We start from the raw sequence: 24,914 nt of genomic DNA on the forward strand, positions 1-24,914 counted from the left end.
GTTTCTATTCTGCAATTTCAAAGTCTCATGAAATTACACCTTTTAATTTTTAAATTGTTTATGAACACACAAAACAATGTAATGTTTGTCGTAACACTAACAGTTACATTGCATCTAAGTAAAAAAAAAAATAAAAAAAAATATTTGTCTGTCATGCTCCATGTATGTGTACAGCAACAACATTATCTAGATGAGCAGATGTGGCGGAAGACGAAACTTGAAATTCACAATGAGAAAGCATCTAAAAAAGACAGACTTCATGCTTTCAATGTGGAACTAGGCTCAGCTAGACAGAGCTGCTTCTCAAACAGTAACTTAAGCAACACTCATACTCTTTTTGATAATGTTGAGAGATTAACAAACCACCCATGTCGGATTCCCAGTGAAATGCTCTGACTGCAAATGGAATGAGTTTGCTTCCTTCTTTTCTGAGAAGATCATTAATATTAGAAAGGAGATCATCATGTTATGCTGAGGTCAGACAGATTTGAAGACCATTTCAGAAATAAGTTACTATGTTAGTTTTTGAAGAATTTGATGGCAAACTTTTTGAAGAAATAGTACACCTGTCAGCCTGCTGCATTGACACACTTCCCACAAAACTGTGTTTCACTGTTTAGAAACAGATCTATTAGAAGTGGTAAACACCTCACTTCTTTCTGGGACTTTTCAAAACTCATTGTTAAGCCAAAAAAGAGCTTGATAACACCATATTGTGTTAGTACAAGTGGTAGTACCACTAGATCTATTGGCATTTTTTGCAATCAAGTTTCAGAAATATTTGGATTTTGCCTCACTAATGGAATTTTGATAGGCAGTAAAGCTTTTCAAAATTTGGTAGGAAACCTGTAGCCCATCATTTTCCCACCTCAGCCCTCCTGCACTCTTGTCTGAGAGTGTGAGTGGATGCATTTAACCAAGGTTGAGGACTAAAACTGACCTTACTCTTCTTGCACTTAAGTGGTGCAAACTGTATTCAAAGCAGTACAACAGGCAGAGTTGAAAATTTCAATTAATAATTGAATAAGACTCCCAAAATTCAAGAGCAGTATTTGCTTGAAAGGCACAAGAGTAATGTCTTGACTTGACAAGAGTAATGTACAGGCCGAGAAAGGATGGGCTGATCATATGAAATGACATGTTCAAACACTGCAGGGTAATGATCAGGAATGCCAGCATCAAATATTTCACAGATATGTACAAAGAAACCACATGCAAAACAAGATCCAATGTATGCTCTATGTTATGTGTAGGGCTGGAGACAAAACTGTGTGAGTCAAAAAGGCTCAAAGTTTTTAACTATAGGCTTAGATGGACAGCAGAGATGAATGTTGAAATCCCTGAAGACCAACAGCCTGTCACAACGAGTCAATTGGTTAGACAGAAACTCAGAAAGCTAAGGAATAAAAGGTCGTATTGACTTTAGGAGGTCTATACACCAACACACAGAGTAGGGGGCCATTTAGATACATTTTTAGTAGTTGTGCCTCAAAACTAAAAGAGGCATCAACAGGTAAAAATCTACATTTGCATGAGTTTCTAAAAACAGTGGCTAAGATTTTCAAAGTTTACGTTCCCATTGTCATTACGTGTTTTAGTATGCAGCTGGTGAAAGGAAGACCAAATGTGTAACGTGCTGATTGAGACGTTAAACATTTGGATCCATCTGCAAGCTTTTAATAGACAAAAATGTGGTAATAAACAGGCATGTGTCAAAACAGGGGCAAACAGGTATAATCCAAGAACACGCAAAAAAAAAAAAAAAAAAAAAAAAAAAAAAAAGAAATTCAATAAGCAATCCAAAGTCAAAATACGTAGGCAAGGCAAGACAGACCCTAGACAGATTAACACATTAACAGGCAAAGAAATAATCAGTGATTACCGACGACTCTGGTGACCGAAGCAAAGGTGGGGTTCCAGAAGGCCGCAGTGGAGCCAGAGTGACCAAGGTGGAGCTGGAGGGAGAGAGGAGCCCAACAGAGCCGCAGGGATGGAGAGATGAGGCGAAGCCAGAGGATTGTAGTCCTGAGGCGAGGGCAGGATGACGAATGACCAAGGTGGAGCCGGAGGAACGAGGAAGCCTGGCAGAGCCAGTGGACTGATGGGCCACAATGGAGAAGAGGGAGCTCTGAGCCAAGGCAACACCAAAGGGTCGATAGACCGAAGTGGAGCCCAGATCTCGATGGCCGGAGACGGAGATCTGGGATCCTCCAATCTTGGTGCAGCTGGAGGCTGGCTGTCCTGAGGCGAATCCTGACCGTTCACCACCCTCAAAGGATGACCTGAGGGACAGACAGACAAAAGCAGAACAAACAGCATGACAGGTAGAGGAGGAGGAGGGAGAGGGAGGTTGGATGGGACAACAAGTTCATAATGCTCATTCAGTGTATCAGAGCAGGCAAAGAGTTTGAAAACAGCCTCCCTGGCCGTGACGGGAAAATCAGAGAGTTCATATATGGCTTCCATAGCCATGACAGGACAGGACAAGAGTTCACAGACGGCCTCCATAGCCGTGACAAGGCAGGATGAAGTTTCACAAATGCCCCCCATAGCCATGACAGGACAGAATGAGAGTTCATGGACGGCCTCCTTGGCCGTGACAGGACAGGCAGAGAGTTCAAATGTGGGTGCCACCACCTCAGGAGGTTCTGCAGTGGAAGCCACCACCTCTGGAGGTTCTGTAGTGGACGCCGCCACCTCTGGAGGCACTGGAGTGGATTCACTAAGAAGAGGCCTCAGGAGCAGACTCGTGGACAGGAAAGGTCTCTGGAGCACAGTGTGCAGCCCACACACTCAGAATGGCAACTGTCATAAACAGAAGCACTGAGGTCAGGGGAATAGTCTCTGTGACAGCCAGTCCTGGCCCAAGCTCCGCATCTGTGGAGGACTCAGGTGTGGCGGCCATCTTGGCCGGGGACTCAGACATGGCGGCCATCTTGTGCAGTGGCGCTGGGCTTGCAGCCATCTTGTGCAGTGGCGCTGGGCTGGAGGCCTTCTTGTGATGAAGCTCAGGTACAGGGACCACAGAACGGAAAGGAGCTGGACACCTTGGAGTAGTGACCTCCTCAACTGTAAAGAGAGATCCACAAAACTGCAAAACATTCAATAAACTGTGCCAGGGTCCAGCTGGAAAGAGTAGTGCACTGAGCTGAGCGCATCTCCAGAACATCTCTCCCCTCTCTGCAAGACATCCACACCAGGAGATGTAAATTTAGGGCTGTTAAGATCCTCAAAGACTCCACCCACCCTAGAAACCCACTGTTTAATCTGCTACAGTCAGGCAGAAGCTTCCACAGTTTGATGGCAAAAACGGAGAGGCTCAGAAGGAGTTTCTTCTCTCACGCTATCAGACTACTAAATATGGACATTAAACATACTGCACTTTAGAGACTCTGGTAGTGTAGGGTTACCCAATAACTCTTTGCACACTGCACTTTTTCGAGATAACCTAGCTATGCAACTCACCCTCACTGTACATTTTTCACATCTCTGCACACCATTTGAGTAGCAGTTTCTGTGTAGCATCTCTGATCATCTATGTAGTAGTCTAATATATTGTGTATATTTTATTTTTTTCTTCTTACTATTTTTTTTATATTTCATTATTTGTATTTAATTCTCTCTTATTTTTTTTGCACAGTCTAAAAAGAGTATGCCAGACCTACATTTCACTGCTTGTTGTATGCCATATAACTTGTATGTGACAAATTAAATCTTGAATCTCTTGAATCTAATAGTAACACTTTACAATAAGATGTCATTTGTGAACATTAATGTATTAACTAACATGAATGAACAATGAACAATACATTTATTACACAATTTATTAATCTTTGTTAATGTTAATAAAAAGAGTTGTTCATTGTATATGTTAGTTCAGAGTGCATTAATGTTTACAAACACAACTTGTGATTTTAATAATGCTTAAGTAAATGCTGAAATTAACATGAACTAAGATTAATAAATGCTGTGGAAATATTGTTCATTATTATTTATGTTATTTATATACGTTAACCAGTACCGCCGCTCCCTATACGCAGAGTATGCAGTCTGTGTAGGGCACCAACTCCTAGGGGGCATCATCCCAGTTGCTCAAAAAAAACAAAAAAAAAACAAAAACGCGCCATTCCCCCATCCGCGATCGCGACCGCGACCGCTCGCCCCTCATTTTTGCGCCAGAATATTCATAATTGATGGATGGACATCTATGCCCGGTTAAAAGACACCAGCAATCTGGCGCAGAGAAAAGAAAATGGAAGTAAAAAAAAATAAAAAATACACAAAAATTACCGGCATAAACTTGGCTTGACCGTCTCTAAAGTTACATGCGATATTGGTATACACTTTTCTAACGTCAATAGCATTTGAGGAGAAAGATTTACAGTCATAAAAACAACTGTAATGTGTTCATTTAGGTGTCAGCTTCAATGCACACCTTATACATTTTTATATATATTAAAATAAATTGTAAATCATTTAATTTAGGTGTCAGCTACAATGCACATTCAGGCACATTCAATTATCATAGCAGAAAACAGTATATATATATATACTGTATGTGTGTGTGTGTGTGTGTGTGTGTGTGTGTGTGTGTGTGTGTGTGTGTTTTATTTATTTATTTTATTTTAATTTTTTTTCCTGTTGACGTTAAAAACGAGTTTTAATGATGGAAATAATTTCACCACCACCAACGCATCTAATATTCTCTCTGACTTTCCAGGTTCCCTTAAGAAAATTAGCCATGGTTTTAACAAGAATAACACCAAAAATCATCGTATTTGTACCCATGGTATTTAACCATGGTTAAAATTAATCATGGTTTTGTTACTTCAAATAATAATTTACAAAGAAGTATTAATATACTGTAATATTTTTGTTGTTGTTGTTGTTGTTATAAAAACAGACCTAAGCCACCAATAGCCTTTAAAATGACTTAAAATGCATTATATAATAAACAATGAGTCAATATTGATTGGTTAATAACACTGTTAAAATACATAATGTAGGCTAATACAAAATAAACAATTTATGTGCATAACATGTTATTAGCTACAAATGCCTGCAAAGGGAGCCAAAGGGTCATTGCTGCTGTTACACTTACAGGACAATCAAATCCTTGTTTAGGCTATTGACCAAACATTTAATTCAAATATTCACTTAATATTTCATTTTTGGCCAACTTTTTGTTATGATGACACAGCCTTTATAATTTCTTCAACAAAAAACATGTGGACATCACAACCCGTACAAAAATAAACCATGGTTTTATCATAGTAAAACTACTTAATTTTCTTTTGCATGATTTCTGAATGCATGAGACCATAAAATCAATTAGAGTCATAATAAAGTTATAGCCATAGGTAAATGTCAAGAGCTACAATTGTAATTTGTAAATAATACAATTTATTCATTTATTTATTTACTTTTTTATTATTTTATTAAAGTTCTATTTTCCCCCCATAGGAGGTTTTTTTTTGTTTGTTTGTTTTTTCATCATATTTGAGGAAGGGGGGCACAACAATACAATCCTGCTTAGGGAACCCATTTGGCCAGCAGCGGCCCTGACGTTAACTAATGTTATTAACTAATGTTAACTAAATAACCTTATTAAAGAATGACCGCAGATGAGGCATTAAGTGCATGGCACTGCAAAACATTTTACAGAGTTTAATGTAGCAATGTGGTCACACAGTTTTTCAATATCACATTTACATTTAATCATTTAGCAGATGCTTTTATCCAAAGTGACTTACAAATGAGAACAATAGAAGCAATCAGATCAACAAGAGAACAACAACGGTATACAAGTGCTATGACAAGTCTCAGATAGTCTAGTATAGAACACGTAGCCAGGGTTTTTTTTTTTTTTTTTTTTTAAGAATATGATAGACAAGAAAAGAAAAGGTAAGTACTAGTATTAGTTGGTTAAGTGCAGGTGAAAAAGATGAGTCTTTAGATGTTTTATGAAAATGAGTAAAGACTCAGCTGTTCGAATTGAGATCGGGAGGTCATTCCACCAGCTGGGCACCGTCCAGAAAAAGGTCTGTGTGAGTGATTTTGAACCTCTTTGGGATGGCACCACAAGGTGTCGTTCACTTGCAGAGCGCAAACTTCTGGAGGGTGCATAAGATTGAACTAATGAGCTTAGGTATGTTGGTGCCGTGCCAGTGGTCGTCTTGTAGGCAAGCATCAGTACCTTGAATTTGATGCGAGCGGCTACTGGTAGCCAGTGTAACCTGATGAGGAGAGGAGTCACGTGAGCTGTTTTTGGCTCATTGAAGACAACCCTCGCTGCTGCATTCTGGATCAGTTGCAGAGGCTTGATAGTACATGCAGGAAGGCCCGCCAGGAGAGCATTACAATAGTCCAGTCTGGAGAGAACAAAAGCTTGGACAAGAAGTTGGGTGGCTTGCTCTGACAGGAAGGGTCTAATCTTCCTAATGTTGTATAAGGCAAATATCAGTTTTAATCGTGTAACTGTTAATAGATTTGAACAAAGAAATAAAGTGTTACTATTCACAAGCCGTATTGATTGCAAACACAAAAACAAGACGAGTAAAGAAAATGCGGTACTTATTAAAATAATCACCCTTTACTTAAATATATGAGCACAGAAAACCGCTGTTAACAGGTTAATATAACGTTTCCCATACTATGACTAGTATAATAATGTCAACTTACTCTGACAAACACGGCTCTCTTCAGGCCCTGTCCCAAATGGCACACTTCATGTGGACTTTCGGTCTCGTGGACTTAAATTGCGCGTGCTCGCCGAGTCTACGAGACTGTAGAACGTCCCATTCAGCATTTTAATGCTCTGAAGTGTGCTCAGCAGCACCCCCTTTGTACCCTGCATAGATGCAGACTTCACACACTTTAACTACCCAGGAATCCTTGCGAAATGCCAATCAGACAACGTATGGGAGGAGATTTCGCTCAAGATCAATTGATGACATGCCTGAGAAGAAAATATTTAAGTTCAGGTATCATTACTAGGTCTAGGCCTAGGTGTACATTTTAGCAGTTGTTACCTACAGTTTATACAAACATTATGGTCATCGACCAGTGGTTAATATCTCAAACATAATAATAGAGAGTTGAATAATACAAGCACATTATGATTCATTAAATAAATAGAACCGAATGTCAGTGCTTTACTGAGTCATATGTAAACCTAGTATTTATATTTAAACCTGTAAATTCATTTGAAACTCACGCACGTTTATTATGTGTTAAAATTGTAATCTTAGTTCAAATGGAACATACTGTAGGCAGCATATTCCCAGAACCTGCAGCTCCTGTCAAAAAACAACCAGACCGTTATTTCCGGCGTGACATTCGAGTCTGTCCCAAAAATACCTCTCAATGTGCCCTCGTGGACTCGCGCCAAGGGCCCTATAGGTCTGCACTACATGATGTCACCAAAGTGTGGACTCTGAGGAAGTCCTCAAGTCCGGAGTGTGCCATTTGGAACAGGGCTTCAGAGTAGCACTACATCTTCTTCTTGTGTGACAGGTGTCAACGTTAAGGCACAATACTGCCACCTGGGAGCTCAACCAGTTACGCAGTTAGTTACCAGTTAGTTGGCGCTGGAGTATTTACATGTGGTGTTATCATAAGAGAACTGTTCATTTTAAATATTGCGATATATCGTCACACACTAAATTAACACAATATTGATAATTGTTGTTTTGAATATCATGGTTATCGTCAATACCGGTATATCGCAACACCCCATTTGTAAGTTGTGGTGTTAGAACAAAATAAACCAAATGAGACAAAATAAAACTCAGAAAATCAAACTCAAAAGATCAAAGACCAGAACTCAAAAATGTATACTGGAGAACAGCGTCAGTCAAACAAGCCAGTGTTTGTTCTACCGGAAGTCAGGTGTTGCCTATCATAGCTATTCAGATTATATCCATGTTTGCCTAGCCTTGGCTATAGCCCACAACGCACATTGATTTGAGCAGTGTCTAATTCCAGTGGAGGAGATGGTGGGTGAGTTGAGATTATAGACTGTGCGTGATTATAGACCTCCCTGATGGTTGATGTAAGAAACAGCCACAGTGTTGTCCATGTGAAACCGCCACAGAACTAAAAGCACTGCCAGTGACTTCAGGTAGTGGATGTGCCAAAGCAGTTGAACCCCTGTCCAGGATTCTGAGGCTGCCTGCCAATTGCATGTAGCATGTGTGGTGACACAATGCCCATTTCGAGACTCGGCTGTGTAACTATTGCTGAAGTTGTCCCATATGGAGCAATCCGAGAGGTGCGACAGGGGCTGCGGATTCCATATGTCCCAGGAGCCTCTGAAATTATTTCAGTGGTACCACCATCTTGCCTTCAAAGGAACTCATGCAGTTCAGAGAAAAGAGATTATCTGCATGGAGGAGAGCTTGCTCTTTTCCCAGTTGACCCGAAAATTCCACTGGCTGAGGTTCTGAATCAAAAGGTCCCTGTTATTGAACAGCTGTTCTCGCGATTGACCCATGATGAGCTAGATTATTGAGGTTCCTGATGCCCAGTTCCAGTAGCGGGACAAAGAGGATGCCCAAGGTGATTGTTGACCAGCCTTCAGCGGATGGAGGATCATATCGGGGCAAGATGTTGTTGAATGGCCTCAGTCTGCTTCTGTACAAAGTCCTCAACAGTGTCAGCACACAGGCTAGCCAGGGAGATGGGAGCGTCAAGAAAGCATACTTTGTCAAAGTTTCTCATCTCGACTAGGCTAAGCCAGAGATGGGGCTCTTGGACCAACAAGGTCTACATTGCCTGCCTGAGGAACCATGTTGTGACTTTTGTTGCCCGGAGAGCGAAGTCAGTCCCCGTGTGCAGCTCCTGCATCAACATTGGGTCAGTACTATCCTTTGTAGGGTATCAGACCCGAATCAGACAATTTAAGATTCGATCAGAACATGGTTGAAACATGAGGAGGTGAATTCCAAGGATGAAGCCTAAGACACAGGATTTTCATAAATTAAATCCTCCAACCAGCCAGTCTGAAGCAAGCCTAACCAAGCAATTCTTTCACAAAACAGCTTTCAACATTAAACAAAAGAACACTTATTAACAATTCCAATGCAGAAAGGAGATTTTTGGGGCAAGTAAGTAAAATTAATAGTCAAAAACACAGTATATCATGACCATCACATGAGGAAAATCATTAGTAGAAACTGTGTTGGGTGGTTTCACCCAACCTAGAAGAAAAGAAACAGACTGAGATTCCTCAGGAGACTTTTTAACCTCTCTGGTCTTCACAGAACATGTCCTTACGTTCAGAATGGCACAGAGACTGCCTTTCCATGTATGCACCTAAATGACACTTAAAGGACTTATGAGCAACTAATAATTTCCATGCATAACTCCGTATTATGTATGTGTGTACTTTGAATAACTATTGAATAGTTTATAGGATTATAAACTATCATGTTGGGTATGTATGAGTGTGAAAATGTATGCTTTAAACGTTTCTATCAATCAATAGTTTGTCAAATGTATCATATTCTTGTTATAGAAATTATGTCCAAAATTATACTTTGCAAGAGCAGGAAAATTCGGAGCATGTGACTGATAAGATAACATTTGATTTATGTATTGGGCAGAGAAACATTGCAACACCCCAAGGTATAATTGGTCAGGGCACAATTTGGGGTACCCAGTTTAACGCAGTGTCTCTGAGTCTGACCTTGAGTGCCGTCTAAAACTTCAACCAGCCAACAACTCAGCAACTTCAGCCGAGCCAACGCCCAACCACGGGCTTCCCAAGACGTCACTTCAACGACTACTGAACTTCCAGCCAATCAGCAACCTCGGGAAACCCCCTTTTTGAAGACAACAAAGGGAACCCCTTTTACACAGGCAACACAAGTAACTTACCTCCAGATTCTGAGCTGAGCTCAATGGAGGAACTCAATGCGAGAGTTAATTAGGTGATTGATGGTTGTTCATGTCGATGTAATTTCACGTATTGCTATAAACTTGGGATTTCACATTTTCATTCTGTTTCATTCTTTCCTCACTTTCTCTTTTTCTGCAACATTTTGTGTGAATGTGTATGTTCATGTGTTAGATTAGTTTATGTGTCTAAGATTTATCCAATAAAGTTTGGTGCTCACAAGTTAATGTCTTAAACTGCTGATCTTGTTACTGTGCAAATTAATAGTGTTTTCACTATACTTTGAATATTAGTACCCATTGCCGAGTTGATGTTATACAGCTCATTCAAAGAATCGCTGGACGTTTCAGTGATCAGCCGTAAAACAGTAATTCTGTCCAAATTCCCTTTTAAATCTTGAATGATTCCCTTTGAGCTAAATTGACCTGTTTCCCTTACACCTTAATGCATTTGTTTTAGTGCCTTGGCTTGGTGGACTTGTAGGATAGCCATGGCATTCAGGGCAGCCAGAGCTGCCATCAGCTTACAAACTTTGGATGGAAGGCACGGACGATTCCTCCAGATGGCCACGTTTGGGGGTGCAAGTGCAGCTGGTGAACGTCAACGTACCCTCTAGCCACCCCGCCATCAAGGGTAGTGAGGATAGATGGGGACGACTAGTGACTAGTGATTAGGGCTTTCCATGATTTTGTCACCTCCTTATGCATCTCCAGGAAGAAAGGAACCAGGACAGAACATGAGGGTACACCTTAGGGTTTTTGTTTTTTTTTGGGGGGGGGGGGGGGGGGGGGGCTTCAAGATGGCGCAGTTCTGTGTGGCTAACCGCTTGTCTCTGCTGAGATTTTTGCTGATTTTTTTTGTTTTTATTACTAATCTCTCAAAATGTGTCACCGCTGCTGGTGTATGATCGCCTGACCCTTTTAACTATAGGCAAATTGGATTATATTTCTTCGATCTACGGCACTGATGAACCATCAGTTCTTTCATTGTCCTCAGACAACATTCTCTCTGCTTTCTATTCAGAAACTGTAGAAATTCTAGACACAGTTGCCCCTTACCGGCTTAAGTCTATTAAACCTAAACTGGACCCCTGGTTAAGTGACAACACAAGAGGGGATCCTACTGTATTAGTGCTCCTGGATTGAACGGCAGCATTTGATACAGTGGACCATTCAATTCTTCTTGCACGTCTTGAGCACTGTGTAGGCATTCAAGGCTCTGCACTTAAATGGTTCAGGTCATATTTAACAAATAGGAGTTTCGCTGTTACAATGGGAGATTGCTCATCATCGTCTGCTCACCTCTATTGCGGAGTGCCCCAAGGTTAAATTCTGGGCCCCACCCTGTTTTCTTTATTTATGTTGCCACTAGGGGCTATAATCAACAAGCATAATCTGTCATTTCATTGTTATGCAGATGATCTGCAGATTTACCTGCCTTTAAAATCAAATGACAGTGTCGCATTAAACAGCTTGCAAAATTGCATTAATCAAATTAAGCTGTGGCTTTCTCGTAATTTCCTTACTTTAAACGAAGATAAAACTGAATGCATTGTCTTCAATACAAGATGCATGTCAGTAAATTCAAATTTAAGTTTGGGAGCTTGGACTCTGTATGCCAAACAAACTGTCAGGAATTTGGGTGTGACTTTCGATTGCGGCATGAAATTTGATACACAGATTAGCAATGTGGTAAAAATGCAGCTTCTTCCAACTTTGTCTGTTGAGTAAAGTTAAGCCTTTTCTTACAAGGTACGATTTGGAAAAAGCTTTACATGCCTTTATTAGTTCAAGGCTTGATTATTGCAATGCTCTTTATGTTGGTCTGAGTCAAACATCTCTTTCCCGTTTGCAACTTGTACAAAATGCTGCTGCTCGCTTTTTAACCAGTACACCTAGAAGAGCACACATTACTCCGGTTCTAGCTACTCTCCACTGGTTTCCTTTTTAGGATTGATTTTAAGATTTTATTGTTTGTTTTTAAAGCTCTGAAAGGGCTAGCACCTGAGTACCTGTCTGAGCTTTTAACTCTGGGTGGACAAAATCGGCGGTTGCGGTCTTCTGATCAACGCACTTTACAGGTCCCAAAGTCGAAGCATAAACAGTGGGGTGATAGGGCCTTTGCTGTTGCTGGCCCTAAGCTTTGGAACAAGCTCCCCCCTGACATGCATACTGAAACAAACGTTGTACTTTTTAAAGCCAAACTTAAAACTTATTTGTTTAAATTGGCATTTGATAGCTGTGTTTTATGTTTTATAATTCTGTTTTCTTTTCCTTTACTTTTATTCGAATATTGTGTTTTGAATGATGTGTTATTTGTATCTGATGTGAAGCACTTTGGACACCTTGTGGCTGCTGTAAAGGGCTATAGAATTAAAGTTTGATTGATTGATTGATTGTTTGATTGATTGATTGATTGATATGTACAGGGGAATGGCTCAGCATGCAAATTCCACTCACCAATTCCATCGCCCTTGTCTCTTAAACTCAGAGGTAACTGGGGCTCCCAAGTAAGAACCCTTATGCTGGCAAGACATAGCTCATAGTGACCGACAGATAGGGAACTATACTAATTATGGTGCTTTCAGGAAATGCATGTGTGGTATTTTTCAGTAAATTTACGACACTCTGTGGGCAGCACAGTGGTTTGGTGGTTAGCACTGTTGTCTCACAGCAAGAAGGTCCCCGGTTCAAGGCCCGGCAAGGACAGGAGGCCTTTCTGTGTGGAGTTTGCATGTTCTCCCTGTGTCAGCAGGGGTTTATGCCAGGTGTTCCAGTTTCCAACCAAAGACATGCAGGTTAGGTTAATAGAACATTCTAAATTGTCCCCGGAAGTGTGTCTTAAGACTTGTGTATGGATTAACTTGTTCTCGCCATGAATATAGCCATAGATGTTGGATTGGCATTAAGAACGAAATAAACAAGCAAACACGACCTTCAATAGAAGTAAAATTACATAGACACAACATTACCAGGTTGTTTGACATTTCCTCATGCTCAAAAATCATTAACAAAACCACAAAAGTTCAAAGTTCATTTTTAAGTGATTAATCAGTTTAGCAATGTGTTGGGTCACCAATTTGTCTGATATAAATTACTTTACGTGAATATTCAAACCACTTTAAATGTGATGCAGTAGATCAGGGGTGGTGAACATCGGTCCTGGAGAGTCACAGCCCTGCAGAGTTTTGCTTCAACCCTAATCAAACACACTTTGAAATCAAACCATTAACACGGTTATTTTTAAAACCACAGCTTTTTCTACGCGGGTTTGGCTATTCGTCCACACGCAAACGAAGCACCAGGTCACTGAAACCGAACATTTTTGAAAACGCCTGCCAGGGTGAGGTAAGTGTTATCGAGTAGACGTTGGACGTTGGACGTTGGAGACAGCACTGTTATCTCCGCCTACTGGAAACTTTTTCAGGCTTCTGATTGGCCAACATTGCTTTACGGTTGAGATTATATCACCACCTGTTGGTTTGGCATGCTCTTGACAGTGCTTCTTGGCCTGCTTTTGTGTTTTCATGTGGACAGAGATTTTTTAAAAAATGGAAGAAGGAAAAACTTAAAAAAAAAATACCTGTACACGTGTGGACATGGCCTTAATTAGGGTTGGAGCTGAACTCTGCAGGGCTGCGGCTCTCCAGGACAGGAGTTCGCCACCCCTGCAATAGATTAACAATATTTTAAAAGTTTTTTTCTTCTTTTTTTTTTCTTTGCATAAAAAAATTTGATGCAGAAGCAACATGTTAACTCCTGCCAACCTTCTCTGAAAAATGTGTAATTTTCACTCAGAAATTGGTTGTACATTTCATAATTAATTATAAAGTAACACACTGATTTTCATTTATCTCCATCAACTGCCATTTTCTGAGCTTCTTTCAACAGAAAAAAAAAAGATGCGACTTTATTTGTATAGGCAAAAGAAGGCCTAGTCAAATGAACTGCACAACCAAGTGCATAGGGACAAGAAAAGGGATCTAAGGATCTTCAAATGTAGCCTGTGTATGTTTTGCTTCAACAACAATACATTTATGTTGTTTTACTTTCTTTCTTTTAGATTTGTTTATTCATTTATTTATTCTTCATTTATTCATTCTGGCTTGCAAGATACACTATGCAGTTTAGCTCTAACCCTAATCAAACACACCTGAGCATGCTAATTAGTGTCTTCAAGGTCATTAGAAAATCACAGGTGGGTGAGTTCAATCAAAGTTGGAGCTAAACTCTGCAGGAAAGAGGATCCCTGATATAGGCCTATTTGCTTTTCAGAGTTTCATTGAAATGCTCCTTTCAGCCAAGTCCACCTGATTCTGAAGTTGAGATTGAGATAAAGGTGCATTTCTGGAATTCAAGAGACAGATCGGGTGGACGAAAGTAGTGCTATCATTGTCTGCTGACTAGTTGAGAGACCTCGGGGGAAAATTGAGCTTCGCCAATGAATACTTTAGCACATCAAAACATTTTCAGCAGAGGTCAAAGTAATAATTTAGTATTTTTTATTTTTATATTTGTATATGTATATGTAGTCCCTTTTAGAGTGTTAAATTAGCTGTATTAACCTCAATTGAATGTTTTCTATTGTGTATTTAATAAATCTATTGATTTAAAGTCCCTTTGCATACTGTACATTTTTGACAATACAGACATTAGTTATGTGTTACTACATCCATTTCAGATTTATAATAACGGTTTTTCCCAAAGACTTATATTATATTAGCTGAAAAGTATTTATAGAAACAGATTTATTGTTGTATATTAATAGTATGGGCCCTGTGTGGGCATGGTTAGGGCTTCCTGGGGGCTAAGTGAAGGCTGCCCATGCAGCGCCAGTGCTAAAGTGCCAACATTTTGCCAGTGAGCAAAGTCTCAGAGGCCCTGTGCTGGCAGCCCATGGGGGGCCCTTAGGCTAGCCCTAAATAGGTCAGTAAATGGCCACCACGGGCTTGTTTGCAGGGTAAGCTACTGGGTCAGATGATATCATTTCTACAGCTATGGAGTGGTCAGAAGTTAAGATAGATGAAATAATTAACTGACAACATCTGGAAGAGCATTTTAAGATCAGTAAGCAGAAGCAGTTAATAAAACTTGGTTAATAGTTGGTAAATATAAGCAGTGCAGAAAGTGTTCTCATTTTAATCTAATGACAACAGAAAATCTGTAAGGGATTAAAAATGTTAAACTTTTTTTAGTTTTTAAATATATTTGTCAGTTGAAACAGAAGGCTAAAGTATGTGCTGTGAAGGTAAAGAGAATGTAGGCAAAGAAAGACAAAGTTGTTGGTTAATCAGTTGAAAGTAGGACCTCTGAGTTCTAATTGTCTGGTTTATCGTGGTCAGAGTAGGGGATGAAGTAGCGAAATAGTTAGGAATTTTGGAAGGGTTTTTCACTTTGGGAATGAGTTTTTAAAAAAGCATGATAATGTTTGTATTTGTGTGAAAAGATCATCACTAACACTAGGGTAAATAACTCAGAAGGAATATGTTTTACTGAAACTCATCTTGTTTACAAGTTTAGATGCAATATCAGCACTAATTTCACTGTTAAATTATTATGATAACTGCTAAAGATGTAGCATGAGCAGAGAGTGCTAGCCTTAAAGCCAATGCGACTCTTAATTGCGGTCTAAAACTTCCAAGAAAACTGGGAGTAATTATGCTGTATTTATATTTTATTTATAATAATATCTGTTATTAATTTAGGGGAGTTGAAATCTTGCACCCTTTCTTTTATTATTTTGAGAAACAACAGCTGAGTGGAAAATTATCATCTTTTCTCAGAATCTGAGAAAGAGTGTTTTTTTTTTTGTTTTGTTTTGACAATGTTCAATGACATGTGAAACTAGTAATTTTTGATAGATTTCTAGGACATCAATGGTTTTTAGTAATTGACATTGCTAATGGCCTTCGATCAATGCTACTAGCTGTTTTGGGATTTTAACGATGTAACCGCTATTTCACCAGTGTTTGCAAACATTTTTTTGGAAGATTTTGATTCAACACCTTAATGGTGTATTAGCCACATTTAGCTACTGTGAGATAACAGGACACATCTGAATTCTGGAACTATTCAAGAGCTGAGATTCTTTTTGAGGATGTAACGACAGGTGTAGTTGAATTAAAAGTTATACAGATGAGCTGCAGTGTTGAAGACTTTTCTTTAATTTATTAGGTTCAGGGCTCAGTGACAGAACTACTGAGGCTGGAATAGTTTTCAAGGATTTGATACGGGTAGCATTTGCACTAAATATATCAGATACAGCAGTAGAGATTTTGCATTGGTTACATGACATCTATGTCAACCCAAGAATGGAAAAGTCAAAATAACTTTGACTATGGGGCATTATTCACCTCAACCCACACTATGGGATTGTTGTGGATCAGTTTTGGTGTAACAGAACTTGTTGAATTTGTGCTGGTCAGATGAAGTCTGAGCATTAAAACATACACAACTAAGATTATTCAATAAACTCTGCTTCTTTTATCATCACTTTGTCTGCTGCTTCTACTCTTCACTGGATTTTTCCTCCGTCAGTTAGACTACTTTGATGTTGTTACCAGACAAAACTGATATTTTCTGTAGGGATTAATTATCTGGTATGAAGGTGTGATTTAACAATGTCAACCCAAGAATGGAAAAGTCAAAATAACTTACCTCAACCCATACTACGACTGTACAGAGCTAATGAAGATTTATTATTATTATTATTTATTTATTTTTTAAGGGTAGAGAACATTTAGACAATTTGGAACTCTGAATTCTAATTAGATTTTCCTGTGCTGTTCATCATTTGTGAACAATAGGGAATGCAAGGCAGGTCAAGCAGTAACTATAGACTAAAAGTCTTGCTCTCAGTTAATTTGGTTGCTCTAAATGTGAGTTGGCAAATGGCATAACAGCTGACATCAAATGCCTTTGGTGTTGTGCAGGATTTTGGAGCAGGTTGGCATAAAAGTGGTTTCCTCACTAAAAGGTGAGATGGATGAACCCTTGCTGACCAGGCATCTGTGGTTGAATGGCAGAAATCTTCACAGCTGAAGCATGTCATCTGCGCACTGAAACACATCACTCAAAGCTGACAGATAAAGCCAAGATGCAAATCTATGGATTTGACTGACTCAAAATTTTCAGATGGATTATAGACTCCGAACCTTCCCTCCTTTTTTGGTCACACAGATACACAGAGGTGTATTTCACAATCTATTGGTGCTGCTGTCTTAGTTGCTAAATACTGGTTTAAGACATAATTTCCAGATGGGCAATGTCTGACACTACTGATTCTGATGGCGGGAATACACGTAAATGGTCATGTATGTCAGGAAGTCTGTGGACTTCATTGAATTTTCATAGTACCAATGGTTAGAGAGTTTGACTCCTAACCCTAAGGTTGTGGGTTTGAGTCTCTGGCCGGCAATACCACGACTGAGGTGCCCTTGAGCAAGGCACTGAACCCCCAACTGCTCCCTGGGCGCCGCAGCATAAATGATACCCACTGCTCCGGGTGTGTGTTCACGGTGTGTGTGTGTGTGTGTGTGTGTGTGTGTGTTTATATGTTCACTGCTGTGTGTGCACTTTGGATGGGTTAATTGCAGAGCACAAATTCTGAGTATGGGTCACCATACTTGGCTGTATGTCGTCACGATGACAATCGTCATTTGAAACTGACGTAAATTTGTGCTAAAATAAACAGTTTATCATTGAGAGGTTTGAGCGTTATCATAGAGGGAACAGTTTGTGTAAACAGCATGGGCAAATGAAACTTCAGAGAACTTTAAAGAGACAGAACTTCGCAATCTTCAAACTTAAGATGGTTCTTCTGGAAGAACAGAACAGGCTACTGAGACACTTCAAGAGCGGACTACCGAGATGGCACATCGAGAACTGGCTACTGAGACTCTTTGTGGAAAGAGGCATCATGAGATACAAAAGAGTTATCAGTTATTTTATTATTATTGAAGTTTAGATGTCTTCAGAGCAGAGATACATGACTAGAAATATACTAAGTTAGTCAGACACTAACTGTTTTGAATTTTTTGCTTTAGTTTTTATCATACAGGGGTGTTTTTTAAGTCATTTATTTGTCATAAAAAATATAATTGTCATGCTCAAAGGTATGGTCAAATCGTGATGTGTATTCAATGATTTATCCATGGCTAGAATGACACGGTGATGTAATTTTGGTCAAACTTTAAGGGATTTTTTCTTCAGATCAATTCATAATGGAATTTGTATGCACATCTGATTTGATTTTGAATGGTGCACTCTAATTGAAAATTCTTTTTTCAAACTGATAAACCTGTCAGACAACTTGAGTAAATACTAGGGCACAGAAACACTGTTTGCTGAGATTTCCTCTGTCAACTTATTGTCTGATAGAAGACTGTTAATACAGTTTGGGGTATGTTGGGTACTAGACTGTTAACAGGTTTGGGTATTAGACTACTTTGATGTTGTTACCAGACAAAACTGATATTTTGTGATGGGATTAATTATCTGGTATGAAGGCGTGATCTAACAATGCTAAGCAGACATTTGTCAGCAAATAAGTAAGATTTATAGCAGATTAATGTAGGTGAAGTTGGAAAATGAAAAATGTAAAAGACATAATGATGGCCTGGTTACTTTAAAACCCCAAGATGCCCATACGGATGCATAGTGTGCTTCCTCACATGTTTGTGCTCTTCTAAATAAACCATTTGGCAACATTTCCATCTCCATTTCCATTCATGTTTTTTGAAACATGTTTTAAGCAAATGACTTAAAGAAAACATGCTGTGAATAAGAAAAAAAAAACAATGACAGTCTAAGAAGTGAACAGCAGTAGTACAAATGCAAATTGCATGAAGTGGCAAAGCTTTACTACATTGCTACATGAACTCCTAATGCGAATATTCACAATTTAAAGATAGCTTTGTGTCTTCTAGAGACAGATCCTCTCATCATGTCGGACCAGATGGTGTTTGTGTGCTTTCAGGGAGTTTTGACATGCAGCCTTCATGCATAAAATAACAAAATGCAAATGTGTGTTGAAATCGAGAAGTCTGTAAGATGGGAGAGAAATGACAAATTTAAAAATGGCAAGTGCAACACACAAGATGGAAACAACATGCAGTATGCCAGATAAAGGTTGGGAAAACTGTCATATAAACCACTTTTGTGGCACCCTTATTTTTTTGTATTTTTTTTTTTTAATTTTAATTTTTTATTTTATTATTCATTTATTCATTTGGAGCTTGACAGCTTCAGTTCCCATTCATTTAAAATGATTATTAGTGTTTCACTGAATAGCATTGACATTTTGATATCGTTAACCTCTAAACTGTAGTTACAAATTATCATTATTTTCAGTGAAAATGTGATCACTTGTTTTGTTGCTAAAAATGTTTAAGAAAATACTTAGAATTATTTATTTGTGTGTGTGTGTGTGTGTGTGTGTGTGTGTGTGTGTGTGTGTGTGTGTGTGTGTGTGTAAACAAATATTTTTCCAGTTCCAGACAGAGAGAAAAGTGGGAGGAGAACTAATCATGTGACTCTGACGTTGCTTGAACTAATATATTTCCCCCAGGAACAACATTTATTCAAACCTCCTCAAAAAAAAAAAGCAGATAGAATCACGAACCACCTGAAATGAACATGAGAGTTTTCTACAAGAGTCTGTTGTTTTTACTGGGTAAGTAAAACATACAATCTGTCTCATATGTTAGTTACCTACAGTCTGTTTTCATCTTCATCTTTCAGACAGAGAAACACTTAAGAAACACAGAGGAACCTAAATTATAATAGAATCTGTTGTTCTTGATTAACGTTATGTAAACACCCTAAAACAAAATAACTTAACTGGAGAAGCTTAATTATATAAGACACATACATGATTTTAGAGATTATACTCATTTTTACCTACTGTAAATAGAAATATTTTTAAAGAATAAATCCAACAAAGTATAGGTTTATGCTAATAAGAACAATCCATTTAAGTTGCTAAATACTGAGTACCATTCTGTGTTTCTCATTTCAAGGGTTTTTCTCAGTTCAGACGAAGACAGTAAGAGAAGGTGAGATTTGTGAATTAAACACAATTAAATTTTTTTTTATGACAGTTTTTTTTTTTTTTTTTGAGCTTGTGCTGCTGTGAAATATTTTCAGACACATGATGGAAACCTGTGAACTTAAATATCCAAGCAGGGTTATACATGATTGTAATAATTGTGATTGTAAATAAGGTTTTCTCTTGAATGTATTACAGTGAATGTAGCAGCATGGAGAACAGCTGATCAGTCAACAACATATAGACACTGGTTTGCTCAAAATGCTCTGGATGGGTTGGGGTCCACCTGCACTCATACAGATGAACAGAGTGACCCGTGGTGGAAGCTGGACCTGATGAAGACGTACAGCGTGAACAGAGTGACCATCACTAACAGACCTGACTGCTGTAGCGACAGGATTAACGGGGCAGAGATTCGGATTGGAAACAATTCTTCAGATCTCTTCAGCAACCCAGTGTGAGTGTTTCTGATATAGTCTTATATACAGATTCTGGGCAGTTGGTATCTTCATACATACATATGTGTGTGTGCTACAGGTGTTTAGACTATCTTACTAGTGGTATTTGCAGTTCATTGAGTGAATCAGATGCCGATTCAGTTCAGCTAAGGATTTGTCTTACTGATTCTAACTGGTCGCTCTCGTCTTTTTAAATAATTCATTAAGATGACTTATACAACTTATTTGTTCCTGAATCAGACTAGGCTTGTGTGTTTTCAACTAAAAAGAAGCAGATCATAAGAGTCATTTGTTTGTTGGTTGTACTATGTTTATTGCAATACCAAAGACTTTCGCACTATTGTTTCATGGTACACAGCTTTCTTTTTTATTTAAATATATTGAATGTGATATAATAATAATAATATATATATTATATAATATATATATATATATATATATATATATATATATATATATATATATATATATATATATATATATATATATATATATATATTATCACATTCAATAAAGACTGTGAACTCCTATTCAAAGAACAGGTACATTTTTATTTTTATTTCTTTATTTTTCTTTATTTATTTATTTATTTATTATTTTATTTTATTTTATTTTATTTTACTTTACTTTACTTTACTTTACTTTACTTTACTTTACTTTACTTTACTTTACTTTACTTTACTTTACTTTATTTTATTTTATTTTTTATTTGGCATGGCAATGATCGGTGGATGATTTTATGTTATATCTTTCTAATATGTCACATCTGTGTTTGTGCTCTGGAAATCACCAAAATATTCTATTTACAATGTGTTTTGGAAGCGCTGAGCAATGTAGCCAATCACAGACATCTGTTGATTTCCTGAACACCTGTGATTGGCCATTGCCTTCACTCGCCTCTAAACGCCAGATTTTTATTTATTTTTATTTTCTCTCTGTACACTTGTGAATCCTCTAACTGTAACATGATGTAGAGGTTTGATTATAAAGGAAGTTTGTGAGGCATTTTTAAAGCAAGAGCTATTTGTTCACTTTCTAGGCTAAATATAATCCTTTCAGAATTTGAATAGAAGTTTTGTATTTTTGTGTGCTGCTAACAGCCATATACCCTATAAATACGTTTTAATAGTTAATCAGAAATGTATTTAAAATTGATCAAAAAATGTAAGTTTTGCAGCACTGCAACAGTTATTTTACATTAATTAGATTAGATTAGATTAGATTAGATTAGATTAGATTAGATTACGCTATTTTATGATAAAACACAATATGACAATGTCCAGATGTCAGACAAAACAAGGTGTTTTATATATTTGTATTGAAAATAAACACTTCACTGTCATGACAAATAATTGCACATTTGCTTAGCTGCTTAATAATAATGATAACAATAATAAATAATAAAAAAAGTGTAAAACATTTGTTACATAAGTTAGAGGAAGTATCATATTATAAAATATACACTGTGTTGTAAAAGAAAGAGTTATTCATATTAAATACATTCAGTGAAGTGAAGATTCATACTTATAATGAGCAACAATCACAGGAACTCACTCTTTTGTCTTTCTCCAGATGTGCTGTAGTTTCTTCTATTCCAGCAGGACCTACCTACAGTTACTCGTGTCGTGGGATGAAGGGACGTTATGTTACTGTGAATATTCCTGGAGCTTCAAAGATTCTTACTCTCTGTGAAGTGGGAGTCTATGTTGTTGGTGCGGTTGGTGCAATGCAGAACTACATTTTAATATTATAAACAGTATTAGTTAGATGTCAGATAATTATATTAGCCTATATTTTAAGCTATTATTCTGGATAATTTATTTTTAGACTATAGATCACGGTTTTGTCACGGTTAAAACATTAGACAACCAAACAAAATATTTAGACTAATTTACTTGAGTTTCTGACAAAATGTTTTATTTAATGTTGTATATGTCTAAAATGTTATAAATGAGTCTACATATATCTATCTATCTATCTATCTATCTATCTATCTATATATATTACTTTTAATGAGTTCATTAGGCCTATGAAGAAAAAAAAAACAAAAAAAAAACATTTGAAATAAATGAATGAAGTCTTGTTTCGTCCAGAGTTTTTGAACAAATCTCTTGAAGGAATGATTCAGACATCAAATACAATTTAACAGTCACTGGTCGTCACCCACTGGAATTTCTCAATACTTTTGTTATTATTTAATGTTTGCAACACAGAAATGTATGCTGTAAAAAAAAAAAAAAAAAGATAAATGGTAACAAATGGTACATGACTGGCAGCTATGGTAACCAAACAAAAACTGTAAAATAAAAATAAAATATCTTAATTGAAATAAAGTGCAAAAATTTTCATTAAAGGTTTTACAGAAAAAAATATATATTTTACAATTTTTTCCTTGTTTCAGTTATGATATTTTACTTTAATTTTAAGGTTTTTGTTTGGCAACGATAGCTGCCATTCATTTACTAATTTTTTACGGGACTTTTTAACAGTGTAGCCTACTGTGTAAGTAGACTGTTTGTGAAGCTGTTTCAATCATAAAGCTTGTTGTGTGTCACATGACAAATCCCACCCCCCCGACTAATGCCCCCTCATAAACAATAAATGCATGACACAACTGGTCGGGAATATCTGTTTGGAGGCGCTACAGATATAGCCGCCATGTGAAAACTTTTTCCTTAAAAATGACTTTGTCAAGACTAGACGAGCTCAGACAGATCTGATAGAAATGCATTCCTAAAAAAACCTCCTCAAAAACATTCTAAGTGAATAAAATAAGCTGACCAAAACCATTTCTTGACACTATGACATCTTCCAGGTAATTTGGCAACAGGAAAATTCACCACACAGTCGTCAACCTATAAACTCTGGTTTGCTGAACAGGCCATTGACTTCAGTCCAGGTTTCATACAACCATCATCATCGTGTTCCTCAACCGATATTCAGACTAACCCATGGTGGAGAGTGGATCTGCGTTATATTTACAGAGTAAGTAGTGTTGTCATCACAAACAGACTAGACTGCTGTCCAGAACGAATAAACGGAACGGAGATTCGCATCGGAAACTCTTTGGAGAACAACGGCAACAACAATCCCATGTGAGACTCTCTTTCAGTGGTTTAATATCCATAAATAATCCCTATGAAGAAAGACTAGAAGACTGAATGATGTTTTCTCCGTCTATCTTTAGATGTGCTGTGATTTCTAGCATTCCGGCTGGTGTTTCCTCCACCTACACATGTAACAATATGGAGGGTCGATACGTGAATCTGTTCCTTCCTGGAGATTCAAAGTATCTTACTCTGTGTGAGGTGAAGGTCTATGGAGAAGGTGTGATCAAACAAGCAGATTTAGTGCTTTTTAGGAAACTAATAATGGCTTCACAATAGTTACAATTTGTCTGTTTAAGTTTAGTTGCATGGTCTCAGCTTTCAATAATTTACTGCATAAAACACATTTGTGTTTGACTATTGCGGGTAAACCTGTATTTAATGTCATCTAGGTATCTTTGTTTGTTTTACTTTGTGTAGTTTTGTTCATGATTTTGAGGATCCCTACACAAACTCTCACTGCATCTATTTAATCTTAAGTGACAGATGGATTCAAAGCAACAAACTGTGCAGATATTGTAGACTCGATGCATGTTATGTTTTTATAATTAGCATTTAGCATTTGCTTTTCCCTTCTATGTATGTTCACACTTGTGTGTACTTTTAGATCCATTTTCTCAAGAAGACTCTTGTGAAGATGAAACTGAAGTTTGAGTCTGTCTGAACCTCCAGCTCCTGTGACAGGTGAGAGGGCAACATACAGAAATCTGAAATTTGAACATTGATAGCAGTTTTAAAAGATCTACTCATTTCAGCTTCAGTCTGCTCTGGCGGAACGAGGGATTTCTGACATGAATAAAGAGATGATGATGATGTTGGGGGAACCTACACTCTCTTCAGAGCTTTAATGTTCTTCTTTTAAATGCTGGAATTTTCTCCATCCCTCAATGTTGATCACAATAAAGTTGTCTGTGAAAACTGAAACCAATGATTCCTGATTGCTGCTTTGAAGCCATTTGTATTGTATAAAGTGCAAGTAATTGACAATGTGGGGGCAATGCTATTTAAGTGAAACTTATTTATTTAAATTTTTTTATTAATGTTTTATGCAATACTTATATTAATGTAATTTTTTTTAGATTTTAATGTTTTTAAGTTTTATTTCAGTTAACATCATTATATTTTTTCAAGTGTTTTTTTTTTTTTTTTTTTTTTTTTTTTTTTTACTGCAGTTTACTCTTTCAATTTACTTCATTAAATTTTCTTATTTTTCAACTATTATAAAGTCATTAGTATTAAAAAAAAAAACAACACAAATCACAATATAAAAAGGCGCAGCCTCATGTAACTGTATAAAGTGTCAGAGGACAGCTAAGTTATGACATTTCTATCTATTAATTCACATATAATGTTGTTTGGAATGATAATATATGGAATGATAATATTAAATTTAATGTTTCTTAC

At 37.5% G+C, this 24,914-nt stretch overlaps 1 protein-coding gene across 2 annotated transcripts; it reads left to right on the top strand.

Moving 5' to 3' along the window:
• Window positions 1-19,476: 19,476 nt before the first annotated feature.
• On the top strand, window positions 19,477-24,629 carry LOC122137907 (pentraxin fusion protein-like). 2 transcript variants are annotated; one of them, XM_042726964.1, is made up of 8 exons: window positions 19,481-19,570; window positions 19,917-19,952; window positions 20,144-20,402; window positions 21,976-22,115; window positions 23,219-23,498; window positions 23,591-23,730; window positions 24,118-24,194; window positions 24,266-24,629. In XM_042726964.1, exons 1-7 carry the CDS (start codon window positions 19,528-19,530, stop codon window positions 24,162-24,164), a joined length of 945 nt encoding a protein of 314 aa, XP_042582898.1. In that variant the 5' UTR covers window positions 19,481-19,527; the 3' UTR covers window positions 24,165-24,194; window positions 24,266-24,629. The 2 variants fall into 2 exon arrangements, with proteins under 2 accessions (XP_042582897.1, XP_042582898.1); XM_042726963.1 differs by lacking the exons at window positions 24,118-24,194; window positions 24,266-24,629 and having other exon boundaries at window positions 19,477-19,570; window positions 23,591-23,837.
• Window positions 24,630-24,914: the final 285 nt, after the last annotated feature.

Source organism: Cyprinus carpio, chromosome B7 (genome assembly GCF_018340385.1).
Source record: "Cyprinus carpio isolate SPL01 chromosome B7, ASM1834038v1, whole genome shotgun sequence".
Taxonomy (NCBI): Eukaryota; Metazoa; Chordata; class Actinopteri; order Cypriniformes; family Cyprinidae; genus Cyprinus; species Cyprinus carpio.